The sequence below is a fragment of the Rhinoderma darwinii genome, chromosome 1 (genome assembly GCF_050947455.1).
Source record: "Rhinoderma darwinii isolate aRhiDar2 chromosome 1, aRhiDar2.hap1, whole genome shotgun sequence".
Classification (NCBI taxonomy): domain Eukaryota; kingdom Metazoa; phylum Chordata; class Amphibia; order Anura; family Rhinodermatidae; genus Rhinoderma; species Rhinoderma darwinii.
In genome coordinates, this window is record NC_134687.1 from 182,559,781 (window position 1) to 182,577,165 (window position 17,385).

Sequence of the window (17,385 nt, forward strand, 5' to 3'; positions counted from 1 at the left end):
CCAGTAAAGGCCGCAGAGGAGGGGGCGGCAGACTAAGAGGGCCGTTGTGACATCATGAGTCACAGCCATACTTCGGTTGCCTTAGTATCCCAACCTATTTCGGGCCGCTGCGTCATTCTTCTCCTAAATTCTTCATCATAACGCCACCACACTGCACCTGTCCCAGGTAGGAGGAACTGAGACAGTTGGGTCAGTGACTGTGGAGTCTGTGAAGATCTGCGAGACCGCCTCAATGTTTTGTGGCCACGTAAGGAAGTGCCACGGTTTGAGGAATGATCGCAGGAACGTCTGGAAGAGGCCTCTGATGAATTGCCAGACAATGACGTTCTCCTTCGCCACCTCGAGGTTTGCCTATGGCGCGAACGGGACCTATTGTCAGGGATCATTACCACGTATATTGTTTGAAAAATATTATCCTTACATATATATATATTCAGTATATTACACAAAGAGATTGGATTAATGGAGCACAAAGAGCCTGCATAACACGCCTATGGAAGACACCGCCCCCTGGAATGCAAAGAGGAGTGTGCAGAAGAATGTACAGGAAAACTAACAGCAGAGGAGCCAATGGGACTTAAGCAAGTCCCACATCTCGAGGGAGGGGCATGTGTCTCCTCTGTCTGTTTCTTTGTTCTGAATAAAGTTCAGTTCTCTTTTCTGATGAGAGGGAAGCTGTATCAAACATTTCTGTGTGATGTACTTCTCTCCAGGCATGCCTTCAGCTTTCAATTTACAGAGGTGGTTATTCGGTGTGAAATACGGACCTGACATTTGGCACCCCAGATGGGACCTCACTCGAGGAAATATCAAAATCCGGACAATCGACAATCACAGGGTGAAACAGATAACTCAAAGTTGCCCACTGAAGGAATTTGATCACCTCCGCAATAACAAGGTAAGCGAATTGATTTTATAAATCTTCGTCTTATCTGTGTTAGTGGACAGTCTTGTGGCGATCTGTAGAACCCTTTTGTTGATTTCCTGGATTATCTCAGGCGACAGAGGTGATATTTTCCGGGGAAGGGAGAAAGCCTCCAGCTCACCGGTTTCTGCGTCTGCTGCGATGTCGCTCGGATCCCCGCGACGGCCCGCGGTGTGTAACACGAAGAGAAGAGAAGAATGATCCAGCGCCAGTGATGGTATTAAAAGGGAAAGGCAATTCCCATGTTTATTGTAGAAAATATTAAAATCCATGAAGCCATGATTAAGAACGCAGTGTGCGTTCGAAACGCGTAGGCTTTGGTACACTACCTGCTTACTCTTGCTCCGAGACCGCGTCTTGCACCCAAGATTTTAATATTTTCTACAATAAACATGGGAATTGCCTTTCCCTTTTAATACCATCACTGGCGCTGGATCATTCTTCTCTTCTCTTCGTGATATTTTCCGCTGTGAGGTCAAAAACCTGTGAGACCTTAGTCGCGCCCGACTAACCATCCTCTGGGTAATTAGGGACAAGATAGAAAATACGCGGACCCAATATATATGTGTGATAAGTCGTGGATAGTATTATAACCTGTCTTATACAGGGGCACGCGGGCATAAGTACATGTGTGATAAGTCGTGGATAGGCACGCGGGCATAAGTACATGTGTGATAAGACGTGAGACGCGGGGTGCAATGCACTGATAAGACGTGAGACGCGGGGTGCAATGCACTGATAAGACGTGAGACGCGGGGTGCAATGCACTGATAAGACGTGAGACGCGGGGTGCAATGCACTGATAAGACGTGAGACGCGGGGTGCAATGCACTGATAAGACTTAAGACAGGTGCACGCGGGGTGCAGTGCAAAAACACTGATAAGTCGTGTGATAAGGCATATGCGGGGTGTATAAACTGAAAAAAAAACAAAAAACTGTTAAGTCGTGTATTAAATTGTAGGAAATATAGTGGCCAGACCAGAGAGTTGTAGACCGAAAATTGTTATATAAGTTACGTGTATAATATAGACTGTTAGAATGGATGGTTTACGGTCCATATTCAAATCATCAGGATCACCCGATCCTATTCATGATTTGGTGAAGTGAATGGAAGTTAGGAATAAGAAAGGTATTGTATGTTATATGTATTAGAAAACACAGGACCAGCCGATGCCCGGTAATGGTGTCCGTACCTCATGTTGAGTGTGTCCTCATTGTGGGTGGGAAACCACCCCCCCTTCACAGCTGCGCACTGTGTTTCCAATGGGAGAGGCTGCCCCCCCCTGCCCCTGATGTGGCCACGCCCGGCCCAACCAAATCAGTATGAAATAATCGGCTTGTTAATTTTGTCATTTGTAGTGTTTTTTTCTATTTACAGAAGTTCCAGTCTAGTTCACTGATGAAACAACACGTCATCATAATATAGAGATGGTGGCCGACAGATTGGATACAGTTACAAATTATGTGGTTGATGTTTTGAACGTAGATAATTCCTATACAATAGTGTGATGAATGATTGCAGATACGTATGTTGTTTTGCCGGCATTGAAAGTGTTAAGATTGTGAGACTAGACGCTGTTAGAAGCTGTGAGTGTGTGACCCCCCTCCCTCTCCCCTGTAGTGTGCTGTGTTTGGGAGGAGGAGGGGGGCTGACTGGGTGCAGTCTGCAGGGCTGAGGAGACAAAGGGATTTCAATATGCACTGCTGAGAGATATATATATCAGTAATGTGTACAAACCTAAATAAATTTCTTCTCTTTGCGCATGCGCTGTTGTTTATAAAAGTTCCGATATTTATGTGTTCTGATGTGATCAGATTTCATGTGTTTTGATGTTAATTCAGATGTATTAAACTACAGATACTGTGAGACACGTGGTTTTGAAAATGTATGTGCCCCCACCGTTCCCTATTTTTATATACAGTTTATTGGTTTGCAGTAATTAATGTTATCAGAGATAATATTTTCTGTTTTATTGAATAACTAACTACAATTGTTTTGGTTTTGATTTCACACATAAATTATGTCATTGTAAAGATCAAATGTATTTGTCAGGTAAAAGTCATTTTTGTTTCAGGCTGTTTTACATTACAGGGGGTTAAACTAGTGTTATGTTGGGATGTAGTTTTGAACTCTGCTACATTACTTTCGCAGAGTCCACAAAGGGGGGAATGGTGAAGGAACTGATCAGGTGCAATTTGGTGAAGGAACTGATCAGGTACAATTTTGGTTTGTTTTGAATTAATTAATTTGGTTTCAGGAGATCTAAAAATGTGTAAGAGACCCCAATGAGTAATCCAGATTAAATGTGTATGAGAGTAACCTAAATTTTGAGTTTTTTCTGTGTAGATGGTTCCAGATCTTTCCAGAACAGTAAATATGGCACTGGGTATGCTGTGCTGTAGTCTCCACCCAATATGAGGTATTGTGTAAGAGACCATCCCCCTCCAGCAAATTTACACAGGAGGTGACGTCACTCACACGAGTCTTTATGGATTTAGATGAGGGAAAAGGCAGAACAAAAAATTGTCTGGACATTGTTAATTTGATGTAAAGTTTTTAGGAATGTTTTATTTTTATTTGTTTTTGTACTAATCAAGTATTTGCAGAACCTGATAAAAGTGAGATTCTCAAAGTATTCTGGATTATCAGATGAGTGTGGAGAAGTGTATAACATTTGGTTTTATTTTAGAGGATGAAGACGCCACCCCTTTGAGATGTTCTATCTATATGTGACATGGGTTTTTAATGTAAATTTGTAATAAAGAGATATTTTATTATACAATATGTACAAGACAGGATACGGGGCACCAGGTAAATCATCCAGAAACCACTCTCACCTTCTTGTTCATCTCAAGGAGCGGAGTTGGAGGTGCTCGCTGAGGTTGTAACCTGGCAGAAGGTAAGACGGCCGACATCTACACTGACACTAGGTACGCTTTTGGCATCGCCCACAATTATGGGCCCATTGGTAGTAGGAACTTTATTGGATCATCGGGTAAGCCAATTGAGAGAGCGAGAGAAGACAGACCTGACAACAAGGATATGTGCAGCCAGGTGTCAGTAAATTGGCTTGTCCCTGGATACAATAATGCCACCACTAGGTTTGTAGCAGTCGGCATGATGTGCGTACGGCATGACATAGGTAAAACAGCAAAGGTACCTGTGAAAAGTGCAGCCCGGCCAGATTACCCGTCCCAGCGACTGCAGAACATACAACTACCCCAGGTAGAAGTGTATGACAATGTGCTCGTGTGTGTAGACCTGTTCTCAGGGGGGGCCTGAAGCCCGGCCGATATCTTCCCCATTGCAGACGTTGTGTGTAAGGGACGGGGGAACAGTGTTATCCCAAGTATTGAACTGGTGTTTGTACAATGATAAGATGTCAGCAGTTCTCTAGACATTGTCCCAAGGTTAGTTTGTTTAATAATTGTATTTAAGAAGTGTTGTGGGAATATTAAATACTGAGGTTAAGTTTTATGTAAAGTTCCAGACCAGCCTTAGCATTGGACTATTAGAGTCATGCGTCAGATAAAAGGTACAGAAGCGGAATATTCCCATTCGAAAACATTTTTATTTGTTTATTTTTATTTTTGTTGTGAAAGGGAAATTTTAGAGCAGAGAATTCTGTGCAGTGTATATGTGTAAGTAGAGATATGTATATAAAGAAGAAGAATCAGTTTGTAAGTTTTAGTTACTGACCAATGTGAACATTCGATGTAAAGATGCTATTTGTTAATGTTTTTCTTCAAATTAATTATTTGATTAAGATCAATTAATGTTTATACAATGAAAAAGCTTGTTCTCCACAGGAAGAGTCCAACTGGGAGCGGAAGGCGTGAGAACCAGATTCTAACAGAATGTGGACGGATAAGGGAAGGTGAACCGGTAACACCCAAGGCACTCTTGCTGGCACTTGCATTGATGGTGTATGACCTCACATATGCCCCAAGACTGCAAGGATCGACGTGGTAAGATCTAATTGGTATGCCCCAGGTTTTACAGCTGATGCTGCTAAATTCTGTTAGAGCTGTTTGATTTGCCTACAGAACAGTCCTGGCAGACCGGTGCCAACCTTATCATACCCGCCTCCCACGAAGAGAACCGACCTTGAGAGGCCTTCCCAGGTAGAACGAACCAGATTAGAGTAAGAAAAATAGGTTTAAGACACTTGTCAGATAAACATGTGGAATCTGTGTATGTGTCTGTGAGGTGGAGATGTTCTAGGCAATCAGCTGAGATCAAGGTACAAATCCCGCTGAAAGGGTATCACCAAGTGCAAATGAAATGTACCCAATAAATTACACATCTTCGAGGTGCCCTGTCCATTGTAACAGAGAAGTTTTTCCTTTTATATATATATATATATATATATATATATATATATATATATATATAAAGGTGTTTGATGTCATTTAAGGGCCTGACATTATTGTATGTATTTAGAACAACGTTTATAGTGTATGCGGATGATGTTATCACCAGATTAGTATTTATTTTAACAATTGACAAGAGTTGGGGGTCCCCAGCAAGTGCCAGTAAATATGAACTAAAAGACTTTTAACACGATGAACTCCATCACTGAGATGCGGCAGGCGCAGTCTGAGCCACTACAACGCGTTTATCATGAACTGACGGCAGTGTCACAATTCTAAGCGGCCGCCCAGACAAGTAACTTACCAGAGGAAGAGTACAGATGCGGAGGGTTTGATAGTCACAATACAACTCCACTAATCCGCCTACGTGGGATCTCACCCCAGGCTCACAGCATGAGGTGCTATGTACAGCCTGATGACGTAAACTAAAGGAGACGGTGTCGGACAGATGAGAAGGACCAAACCGAGTCCTGATGACATCAGCAAAGATCAAAGTAAAGACCAAAGACCTGAGTGAATATGTCAGCAGGATCAAGTGTTTTGATAAGTATGTGGCTAGGAGGGGGTAATAATAACTCCCCCACTGGACACCAACGTAGTCTGACTCCACAATTGTGTGGGTTACCCTGAGGGTGACAGTCAGTGAAGAGCAGAAGACAGGAGAAGAAGAAGACGATAGTGTACAGGACTGGCAATGAACTGATGGGACCCGAAACCTGAGGGTGATAGCATTATGATAATTAGTTGAGGCCCTATTGTTTATAATGTCTGAGGTTTATAATTATAATGTGTGTAAATATGCCACGGTGCTGCAAATTACAATCTGAGGAGTTTTGTGTGGAGGCGTGAGGTGAAGGTCACTGTGCTGCCCATGACCTGTTATATCTGCAGGGGTAAAAGTCCCATTAGGACAGTAAGTGACAGTGCGACAGTTGTTACCATTAATAAAATGTAGACCGGATTAATTATATATATATATTACAACCAGCAGTGGTTTGTAGATTATATCAAGACAACCATCCTGTATCCAGAGGAGAATAGGGAAAGTTAGGACCACTCCGACACCTTGGAAGTCCAGGTACAAAGGGGGGTCACTCATCAGGAGTAGCTCGTCTCAAGCTGGTGAAGAAATCCAAAACCCCTACCCGCCTGGTTCGAGTGGTCAGTGGTAGGTCGATAGGCAAGACTCAGGGATAGAATAATATTTTTAGGGGGGACTGTCAGGGATCATTACCATGTATATTGTTTGAAAAATATTATCCTTACATATATATATATAGATTCAGTATATTACACAAAGAGATTGGATTAATGGAGCACAAAGAGCCTGCATAACACGCCTATGGAAGTCACCGCCCCCTGGAATGCAAAGAGGAGTGTGCAGAAGAATGTACAGGAAAACTTACAGCAGAGGAGCCAATGGGACTTAAGCAAGTCCCACATCTCGAGGGAGGGGCATGTGTCTCCTCTGTCTGTTTCTTTGTTCTGAATAAAGTTCAGTTCTCCTCTTTTCTGATGAGAGGGAAGCTGTATCAAACATTTCTGTGTGATGTACTTCTCTCCAGGCATGCCTTCAGCTTTCAATTTACAGAGGTGGTTATTCGGTGTGAAATACGGACCTGACATTATGACTAGTGATCAGTGGCTACAATGTATACCAGGCCCAAATCCTTGTGTAGTAGCACCTGATCATTTAAGGCAGAGGATGCCACTGGGGGAATGGAGGCTTGTCCTTGTTCAGAAGGGAATAGGTCATCTCCACTGTCGCACAGGGAGAGTGGGGGTTCATCATCTAGGGGATGTGCACAAGACTCGTGTCATGTGCCCTCCACAGTGTTCTGTAGAGCGCTATTAGGGAGGGGTGCAGCTGTGGGTATAACTACGGGCGCAGGCCTGTGAGCCGGGGGGAGGGGCACCCCTGGGTAATTCTGCAAGTCTGGCTGTATTAGAAGCCAGAATTGTGCTGGCTCTGAAAGTCGCAGTCTGTGCGGCCACCGGACGGGGCCTGGCCTGTCCCAACCCTGAGGGAGCAGTGAGCCCAGGGGAGCGGGGAATAAATTCCACCGACACAGCCTCCGTCTGCCTCTGTTTCTGCAATAAAGAAGCACCTGACTCAATACAGCCCAGTATTACTAAATGTAAAAAATTGCTGTTAATGCTTTTAGCACATCAGCCTCTTGAGTTATTACTATTGTAGAACTTAGTTTAGATTGAACCTGTCACCAGCATTTCACCTATTAAACCAGCAATACCAGGTGGTAGTGGGTGAAAAATCATTTCTATATAACCTATAATTGTTTTCTTAGTCGGCTCTGTAGCTTTAGGCCCCATTCAGACAAACGTGTTTTTGCGGCCGCAATTCCCCCGAAAATCCACGGGAGAATTGCGGCCCCATTCATTTCTATGGGGCCATGCACACGACCATAGTTTTTACGGTCCGTGCATGGCCCGGGAGCTCGCACCGCAGAAAGAACGGACCTGTCTTATTACGGCCGTGTTCTGCGGTCCGGGCTCATTGAAAATAATGGCTGCAGCCATGTGCATGTCCCGCGATTTGCGGGCGGCTCGCGGCTGACAGTCCGCAGCCGGCCGACCCGAAAATCACGGCCGTGCACACGGCTACGGTCGTGTGCATGAGCCCTTAGTATTGAGTTTTTTAGTGTTCCCACACCGTATGCAAATGAGCACAAAAGAGTAAAATCTTCGTTTGAAAAGAGTCATATGTTCGTTTGAAAAGAGCCATACCTTCATTCCTCAAATCTTTCCGAGTTTACCCCGCCTCCTTACTATTGATTGACAGCCCATCGCCTTCCCCAGCACACAAAATCCTGCACTTGTGCATTGATGTCCTTTTCTGGTGTGTGTACAATGGGACACTGGATTATTACAATAAAAGGCGCAAAATGTTTGCAGACCATTATTTACAGTCGGTGGAGTAGTCTAGGAGAGGGGATAACGGCAATGAACTTTTGATAGCAGCGGCCAGTGTGGGATAAGTAAAGTTCAATAGGGGAAATGCTGGTGACAGGTTCCCTAAAAGGACAAAACAAACACTTGCTATGGAGGTTACATATTGTACGTGTTTATTTTTGCTCTAACTATGTTTAAATGTTGTCCCATTATATCTTTATAACTTGCAGAAAATGTAAAATGTTTTTTTTTCACAGACTAATGATCAGAAGAAAAAAAAAAATATATACACAAACACAAATATATAGAATATAAGAAAATTTCCTTACCAAAATGGTGAAGTATTTAATGTTTTCTTCTATATTATCTTCGCTGTTTATATGCAAATTGATTTTGACAGCATCATCTACATATTCACTATCTATATAGAGGAAATTTTGTTTCCATGTAGGTTGGTATGCTTTTGCACTCATTGTTATGCTTGCCTGTTGATTATCTTGCAAAGCTTTATCAGCAGTTTTGACCTAACAAAAGCATGAAAATATCATGACTAGTTACAGTACAATTTAATCTACATAAAGTAAAACATTTATTTACAAATTTTTCGTCAATTTTGTATAAAAATAAAAGCTAAATATTGTCCGGCCATTTTTGAAAAAACTTAGAAAACACCATGGGTGAACATACCCCTAAAGACTAGCTATAATTCAATCTCATAATCTACCTAAAACTGCTCACAGATATTCACATGACTTTAGCAGCTATGAAAACCCTGTCTGTGGTCTGCTGGGGAATATAGGACAAGTTTGATTTTTTTCTTGCTTGGTTTATTATTTCATCATTGGTGCCACACACTCATCCGGCAGCTGTTTATTTTCCTCTATCTCTATAGAACTTGGCCTAGTAATTGTAGGTTAAAATCCTGCCGGTTCCCTCATATACATTAACATTTGGTTTGGCTGTACGTGCATGTGTTCTCAATCGGGAGAGGGGAGTAAACCACTGCCAAACACCTCTGGCGGCAGTTTTTTTCTGCTGGGAGCATAAGGATCGGGCATGTGGAAATCCAACTGCCCTATCCTTCTCTCCCGACATCTAACATCGGGGGAGTATCAGGTGGCCCCCATACACATTAGATAATAGGCTGATCCTGCCGATATTGATAGGTTCAGCCGACATTAATCTAATGTTTATGGCCTCTTTAATTCTAAGACTATCTTTCTGTATGTTCTGCATGGTCTTTGTATGTTCTGTATGATCTTTCTTCCAAGATGGCTATGACCACTCTGTCTATATATGTGATACAAACAAACAATCTGTATGGTTACCAGTAATTGCTCTGTGCTACACATGGCCACCCATGATACAGATATGGAGTACAAGATGCTACCTGGTTACTGCATAATTTGGGAGGACAGAGATTGACGATAGGAAGAAAGATCAAATAAAAAAATAAAAAAGTATGTGCTACAGGGGTTTTTATCCTACTAGCAGTGTGGAGTAAGCATGCAGTAAGCATGACATAAGGCTTTAAAGGGCTTATCCGGTTTCAGCAAATCAATGTTAATCTTTGTAAAATGAAAACTGAAATGATTTTCCAAAATACTTTCTGTATCAATCCCTCACGGTTTTCAAGATCGTTGTTTACTCCCAGGGGATTACTCCATGGTCATGTGATGGACACACAGGTACAAGACACAGATCGATGACTGTACTGAAAATGTAAAAGAGTATTCCACAGCACTCACTTGATCGGATTCTCACCACTATAAAGAGAGATGCAAATTCCGTGTCCAGAAATCCCAGCTGGACAGACTACTGGTACAAAAACGTGAGGACAGCATCCATGTGGCAAAAATATATTTGTGTTTATTAACACATCCCAGATATATAAAAAGCTACATTTCGACTCCGCGGGAGTCTTTCTCAAGCAGTACTATAAATGTAATCAGATGGGACCCCCAGCTGCTGTGCATACCTCTCCATAGCTTCTGGAAGGGACAGGCCTGTCAGATAGGCAGTGCTCAGTCTGTGGCTGCTTACCTATGCAACAAGGTTATTTATATCATATCCATATGTAAAGGTGTTTGTTTGCTATTTTGGGTTTGAGCTGGACTGTTTTCAGAGTTGTCTTTGGAACACACAATTCTGTGTAATATTTATGGTATCTCTGGGATTCCCTGCACAAAGTCCATATTGTTATGTTCACATCTGCTCTGCAGGTTCCGGTGTTCTGCTCCATCATAGGAGCAGAACAACGAGAATAGCGGATGCTCGGGATCCATTGCATCCAGTAGTAACATAGTGGGTCCATGTTCGTGTACAGACGCCTGATCGTGACAAACTAGCCCAGCATCTGTGTGTCCATTACATGATTATAATAGAGTTTTATCCACTGGAAGTAAAGAATGAAGGTTCGTATTGAAGGACTGCAAGCAGAGATCTGAAAAAAAACATGAGGAATTGACGCAGTAAGTATATTGTATAACTTTTCATTAAAAAAACAAAACATTTATTTACTAAAACCGATATATTCTTTTTTGCATGTAATCCCATCCTTCATTGTCAGATTGTCCTAAAAATAATAATAAAGAAGTGTTTATTAATGTTAGGGAAACAATATTTAAAGTCATTAGTTTCTTAGGGAATAGAAATACATTTTTGATAGTTTTTATAGTCACAATAAAACTTACAGTTAATGGTAGCTCTTTTTGACTGCCTTGTGTATTAATGGTCAGTTGAGCCAATCCTTCCGCTGTTGATCGTCCTCTTTCGTTTCCGCTTACTACCGGAATACCTGCTGCCGGAGTCATGTCAGGATTTGTAATAGAAACCTATCAGATAAAACTATAGTCAATGTCACAGCCCTTTCATTATTATATGCATACACTACTGTGCAAACATTTTAGGCAGTTGTGGAAAAATGCTGCAAAGTAAGGGTATGTTCACACGTACACATCTGATACGCCTGAAATTACGGAGCTGTTTTCAGGAGAAAACAGCTCCGGCATTTCAGACGTAATGGCATGTGTAGGCGCTTTTCGCTGCGTCCATTACGGACGTAATTGGAGCTGTTTTTCCATGGTGTCAATGGAAAACGGCTCCAATTACGTCTCAAGAAGTGACAGGCACTTCTTTGAAGCGGGCGTCTTTTTTACGCGCCGTCTTTTGACAGCGTCGCGTAAAAAAAATGACCGTCGGCACAGAACATCGACGCTTTGGTGCCGTATTTTCGGACGTAATTCGAGGTTAAAACGCTTGAATTACGTCCGTAAATAGGGTGTGTGAACCCAGCCTTAGAAGTAGTAATAGTTTTTTTTATCAATTAACAAAATGCAAGTGGTGTGATCACCCTTTGCTTTCAAAACAGCATCAAATCTTCTAGGTACACTTGCACACAGTTTTTGAAGGAACTCGGCAGTAAGGTTGTTCCAAACATCTTGGAGAACTAACCACAGATCCTCCGTGGATGTAGGCTTCCTCAAATCCTTCTGTCCCTTCATGTAAGCCCAGACAGATTCGATGATGTTGAGATCAGGGTTCTGTGGAGGCCATATCATCACTTCCAGAGCTCTTTGTTCTTCCTTACGCTGAAGACAGTTCTTAACCCCTTAACGACCGCCCACCGTCTTTTGACGTCAGGCGGTGCAGGTACTCAGTCTACAGCGACGCCTTTTGGCGTCGCTGTAGTAGAGGGGGTTTAACGGCACCCTGGTGACATCTGCACTAAAAACCGGCTGTAAGTAACAGGTCCGGTTCTTAGTGCAGCCATCAGGACCTGCCGATTTCGTCGTAACAGCATGTGACCGCTGTTACAGTCAATCACAGCGGTCACATGCTGTTACTGCGTACAGAGCCGCCGGGAGTGTCTAAATGACAGCTCCTGCTCTAAGAACGAGCTGTTGCTAGCAGCTCTGTTCTTAGAGCAGTGATCAGGAGCCAATAGTATTGGTTCCTGATCTTTTGTGATCACTATGAGATCCAATCATAGTGATCACTACTGTAAAATAAAAGTAAAAACATGTATCTGTTTCTCCTCACTGTTCTAGCTGTGGAGAGAAACAGATACAAGTGTGTCAGTGTCCCCACACAAAATCACTTGTTCCTCACACACAGTTTATTAAAAAAAAAAAACATTTTTTTCAGTATTTTATAGTATATAGTATATACATATATATATATATATATATATATATATATATATATATAAATATATTTACTGTATATACTAAGAATCGTACTATAAACGACTTTCTTTTTAGGGTACGCTATTAGACGGCGTGTACGCTGTTAGGCCTCATGCACACGACCGTAGCCGTGTGCACGGCCGTGATTTTCGGGTCGGCCGGCTGCGGACTGTCAGCCGCAGGCCGCCCGCAAATCGCGGGACATGCACATGGCCGCCACCATTGTTTTCAATGAGCCCGGACCGCAGAACAGGGCCGAAATAAGACATGCCCGTTCTTTCTGCGGTCCGGGCTCCCGGGCCGTGCAAGGACCGCAAAAACTACGGTCGTGTGCATGGCCCCATAGAAAAGAATGGGGCCGCAATTCTCCCGTGGATTTTCGGGGGAATTGCGGCGCAAAAACACGTTTGTGTGCATGGGGCCTTAGACGGCGTAGGGTGCTGTTCTGGGCTTGGGTTTACGGTTTGTGTTAGGCGTAGGGTTTAGGTTTAGGTTTGAAAAAAAAAAAAAACAATCAAAAAAAAAAAAAAAAAAAGTTTCATTCTTTTAGTGTTCTTAGTTGATAAGGCTTCATGCACACGACCGTGCTCGTAATTACGACTCGTAATTACGAGCATGGCCGGGCACGGCCGGCCGCGGGCAGCCGGCCGCTTTTGCGAGCCGTGCTGTCATTATAAAGTATAGCAGCACGGCCCGTAAAATAGAAAAATAGAACATGTTCTATTTTTTTAACGGCACGGGCACCTTCCCGTGAGAAAACGGGAAGGTACCCGTGGGTAACAGAAGTCTATGAGCCCGTTATTGCGGGTCGTAATTACGACCCGCAATAACGGGTGTTTTTACGGTCGTGTGCATGAGGCCTTAGCTGATAAAAAAAAAATTGAAACCGCTAGTTCCATTTATTATTTGCGGTTTAGACTGTATTATCATTATGGCTGCCAGAAGATACAGCGTTGAGGAAGCCTATCAGATGCTATGCTCAGATACGGATTCTGCATCTGAAGTTGAGCTTTTAGGGTATGTGCACACGTAGTGACCAAAAACGTCTGAAAATACGGAGCTGTTTTCAAGGGAAAACAGACCCTGATTTTCAGACGTTTTTTGAGCAACTCACGGTTTTCGCTGCGTTTTCGCTGCGTTTTTTACGTCCGTTTTTGGAGCTGTTTTCATTGGAGTCTATGAGAAAACGGCTCCAAAAACGTCCAAAGAAGTGTCCTGCACTTCTTTTGACGAGGCTGTATTTTTACGCGTCGTCGTTTGACAGCTGTCAAGCGACGACGCGTAAATGACAGGTTGTCTGCACAGTACGTCGGCAAACCCATTCAAATGAATGGGCAGATGTTTGCCGACGTATTGTAGCCCTATTTTCAGACGTAAAACGAGGCATAATACGCCTCGTTTACGTCTGAAAACAGGTCGTGTGAACCCAGCCTTACTTGAAAGCGACAGCGAAAGTGTCGCTTCAAGGGATTCTATGGATATGAGACCCAGCACCAGTGATATGGGAGACGGCGCAGTTGCCACAACGTCCGTTCAAAGTGCAGCCCCTGAAATTGCACAACCCCACCAAACCGATTTAGTGTGGGAACCCACGAGTTTATTTTCTCCCACCATAAATGACTTTATTGCTACTCCTGGCATAAGTCCCATGTCAGTCATTTTTCACCACTTAATTATTTTAATATTTTTATTACGGACCAAGTTTTGGAACATTTTGTCAAGGAAACAAATTTGTATGCCAGGCAGTACATTGCCAATAAGCCTTCGTCACCTCATGCCAGGTTGTGGAATCCCACAAATTTCAAAGGGCGTCTCTCATTCCGTCAATTCATACCCTCAAAAAGTGCAAAATACGGGGTAAAGATCTACAAGTTATGTGAAAGCACTACTGGCTACACATGTGCATTTAAGATCTACGAGGGTAAAGACAGTGAATTTAATCCACCAGGGTGCCCTCCAAATATTGGTACCACTGGTAAGATTGTGTGGGATTTAATTGGCCCTTTCCTACACAAGGGGTATCATGTATACACGTACAGTTTTTATACCAGTGTGCCATTGTTTAGCGCCCTTCATTGTGCCAACACGTCAACTTGTGAATAAAAAACTACGAAAGGGGGAGTCATGCACTTTTCAAATGGAGAAGATGCTGGCTTTAAAATTTCGTGACCGCAAGGACGTCTACATGATCAGCACTGTCCATTCAAGTGCAACAGCAACTATTAGAGAACGTGGGGCCTCTGCAGATAGACAAAAGCCTGTGTGTGTCATCGGCTATAACAAATTCAGGTTGCGATGCAGAACGCATTTGTCCTGTACAAAAAATCAGCGGGCAGGGCGACATTCTTTGAATTTCAGGAGAAAGTGATTGAAGATCTCCTATTTCAATCTGCAGACCAGAGAGTAGTCCATGAGTCAGAGGATGTACACCGACTTGTTGAAAAACATTTTTTACACCCCATCCCTTCAACATCTAACCAAAAATACCCCAAAAAACGGTGTCGGGTCTGCAGCAAACGAGGACAGCGAAGTGAGTCACGATATTATTGTTCCGCTTGTCCTTCCAACCCTGGTCTATGCATAAGTCCCTGTTTTGTCCTTATCAATACACTATGGGCTTTATTACAGTTTTGTTCGGGTTTTTGGTGGACCTCTTACACCCGACAATACTTCTAGAAATAGCGACATTAATTTGGGGAGTAGTGGTCCTTTACTGTATCTATACATACGGTGTGGGACACTGCCCCTTTATATATTCTACAGGTGATTGGTTGTTTTGTGCACATGGCGGTTCCTACCTTGCCGGGCAGGGGCTTGTTATGGTGTACCGCGTCACTTGGCACATTCGTCCCTTATATAGGGATTGATGGAGCTAAAGAGACGTTGTATGACCAGTCACTTTTAATAATAAAGTCATTACAGCCCTACAAATTTTCTTTCATCCTGTGAACATGCTCTAGTTTTCCACATAGCTGGATACATTCTTCCTCCTTTTTTTTGGATATATTGCCTTTTTCCGCCAACAGTTTAATACATTTTCCCACTCTAACTTACTATATATCAGAACGGGTTGATATACATAATGTCTATGGACTGACATGATTTCAGGACAGCTGCTTTCTTAGCACGACATAGTCATAGGGTGTAGAAACTGTTAGGGACATCTATTTCTCAATCTAGAAAAGTAGAATCCTCCCATTTTCAAAGCAAAATGTGTGTCCTGAAAGCCTCCGGGTGCTCCCTTCCTTTTGGGTCCTGCCGTGTGTCCAGGAAACACATTAGGGCCACAATGGGGATATTTTTGAACACAGGAGAAACAGGGTGATACATTTTCTGGTGCATTTCCTTATTCTCATGTCCTCTGTACAAGAAATCTGACCTTAAAATGACACATTTGTGAAAAAAAGTGAAATAAAATTTTCTTTCCACCTGCTTTGCATTAATTCCTGCGAAAACTGTGGGGTCAAAATACTTAGTACACACCTAGATGAATACCTTAAGCGGTCTAGTTTTCAAAATGGGGTAATTTATGGGGAGTTTCTATCTTTTTGGCAGCTCAGTGCCTCTATAAATGTGTAATGGGACCTGAAACATTTTCAAGCAAAATGTGTGTCCTGAAAGTCTTCGGGTGCTACCTCCCTTTCGGGCCCTGCCGTGTGTCCAGGCAACGCATTAGGGTCACAATGGGGGCATTTTTGAAAACAGGAGAAACAGGGTGATAGATTTTGGGGGGTGTTTCTTCATTCTCATGGTCGCTTTACAAAGAAATCGGTCTTCAAAGTGATACTTTTATATAAAAAGTGTTGTTTTTTTTTTTTTTCACCTGCTATGCATTCAATTTAGCAAAACACTGTGGGGTCAAAATACTCACTACAGCCCTAGATAAATACCTTAAGGGGTCTAGTTTTCTAAATGGTGTCGTTTATGGGGAGTTTCTATCGCTCTGGTATTTCAAAACCTCTCCAAATGTACAGTGGGGCCTAAAACATTTTCAAGCAAAAATGAGACCTGAATGCCTCCGGTTGCTCCCTTCTTTTCGGGCCCTGCCGTGTGTCCAGGCAACGCATTAGGGTCACAATGTGGGTGTTTTTGAAAACAGGAGAAACAGGGTGATAGATTTTGGGGTGTGTTTCTTCATTCTGATGGTCGCTTTACAAAGAAATCGGTCTTCAAAGTGATACTTTTATATAAAAAGTGTTGTTTTTTTTTTTATTTCACCTGCAATGCATTAAATTTAGCATAAAACTGTGGGGTCAAAATACTCACTACACCCCTAGATAAATACCTTAAGGTGTCTAGTTTTCTAAATGGGGTCGTTTATGGGGAGTTTCTATCGTTCTGGCAGTTCAAAACCTCTCCAAATGTACAGTGGGGCCTAAAACATTTTCAAGCAAAAATGAGACCTGAATGCCTCCGGTTGCTCCCTTCCTTTCGGGCCCTGCCGTGTGTCCAGGCAACGCATTAGGGTCACAATGTGGGCATTTTTGAAAACAGGAGAAACAGGGTGATAGATTTTGGGGTGCATTTCTTCATTCTCATGGTCGCTTTACAAAGAAATCGGTCTTCAAAGTGATACTTTTATGAAAAAAGTGAAATTATATTTTTTTACGCCTGCTTTGCATGAATTCTTACAAAAAAACTGTGGGGTCAAAATACTTACAACACCCCTTAATAAATACCTTAAGGGGTGTAGTTTTCAAAATGGTGTCACTTGTGGGGGTTTCCACCATTCTGACACCTATGAGCCTCTGAAAACCTGGCTTGGTGCAGGAAAACAAAATGTACTTCAAAATTTATAAAATCATTACTAAACTTGTAAGTCTTCTAAACTGCTCCAAAAAAATAGTAAATAGTAAGAGTAAAGCGATGGAAATATATATTTAATTAAAAAAATTGTACAGTATGTATGTACATATGTGACATATTGCAGTTAAAAATAGGGAAAAATTATAATTTTTACAAAATTTCTTCAATTTTTCAATTTTTTC

At 42.4% G+C, this 17,385-nt stretch overlaps 1 protein-coding gene across 1 annotated transcript in view; it reads right to left on the minus strand.

Moving 5' to 3' along the window:
- LOC142757730 (venom factor-like) overlaps positions 1-17,385 on the minus strand; it is a 328,633-nt gene that overhangs the window by 200,458 nt on the left and 110,790 nt on the right. The window contains 2 exon segments of the mRNA XM_075860640.1: positions 8,540-8,734; positions 10,904-11,044. Coding sequence (XP_075716755.1) covers positions 8,540-8,734; positions 10,904-11,044 — 336 coding nt within the window.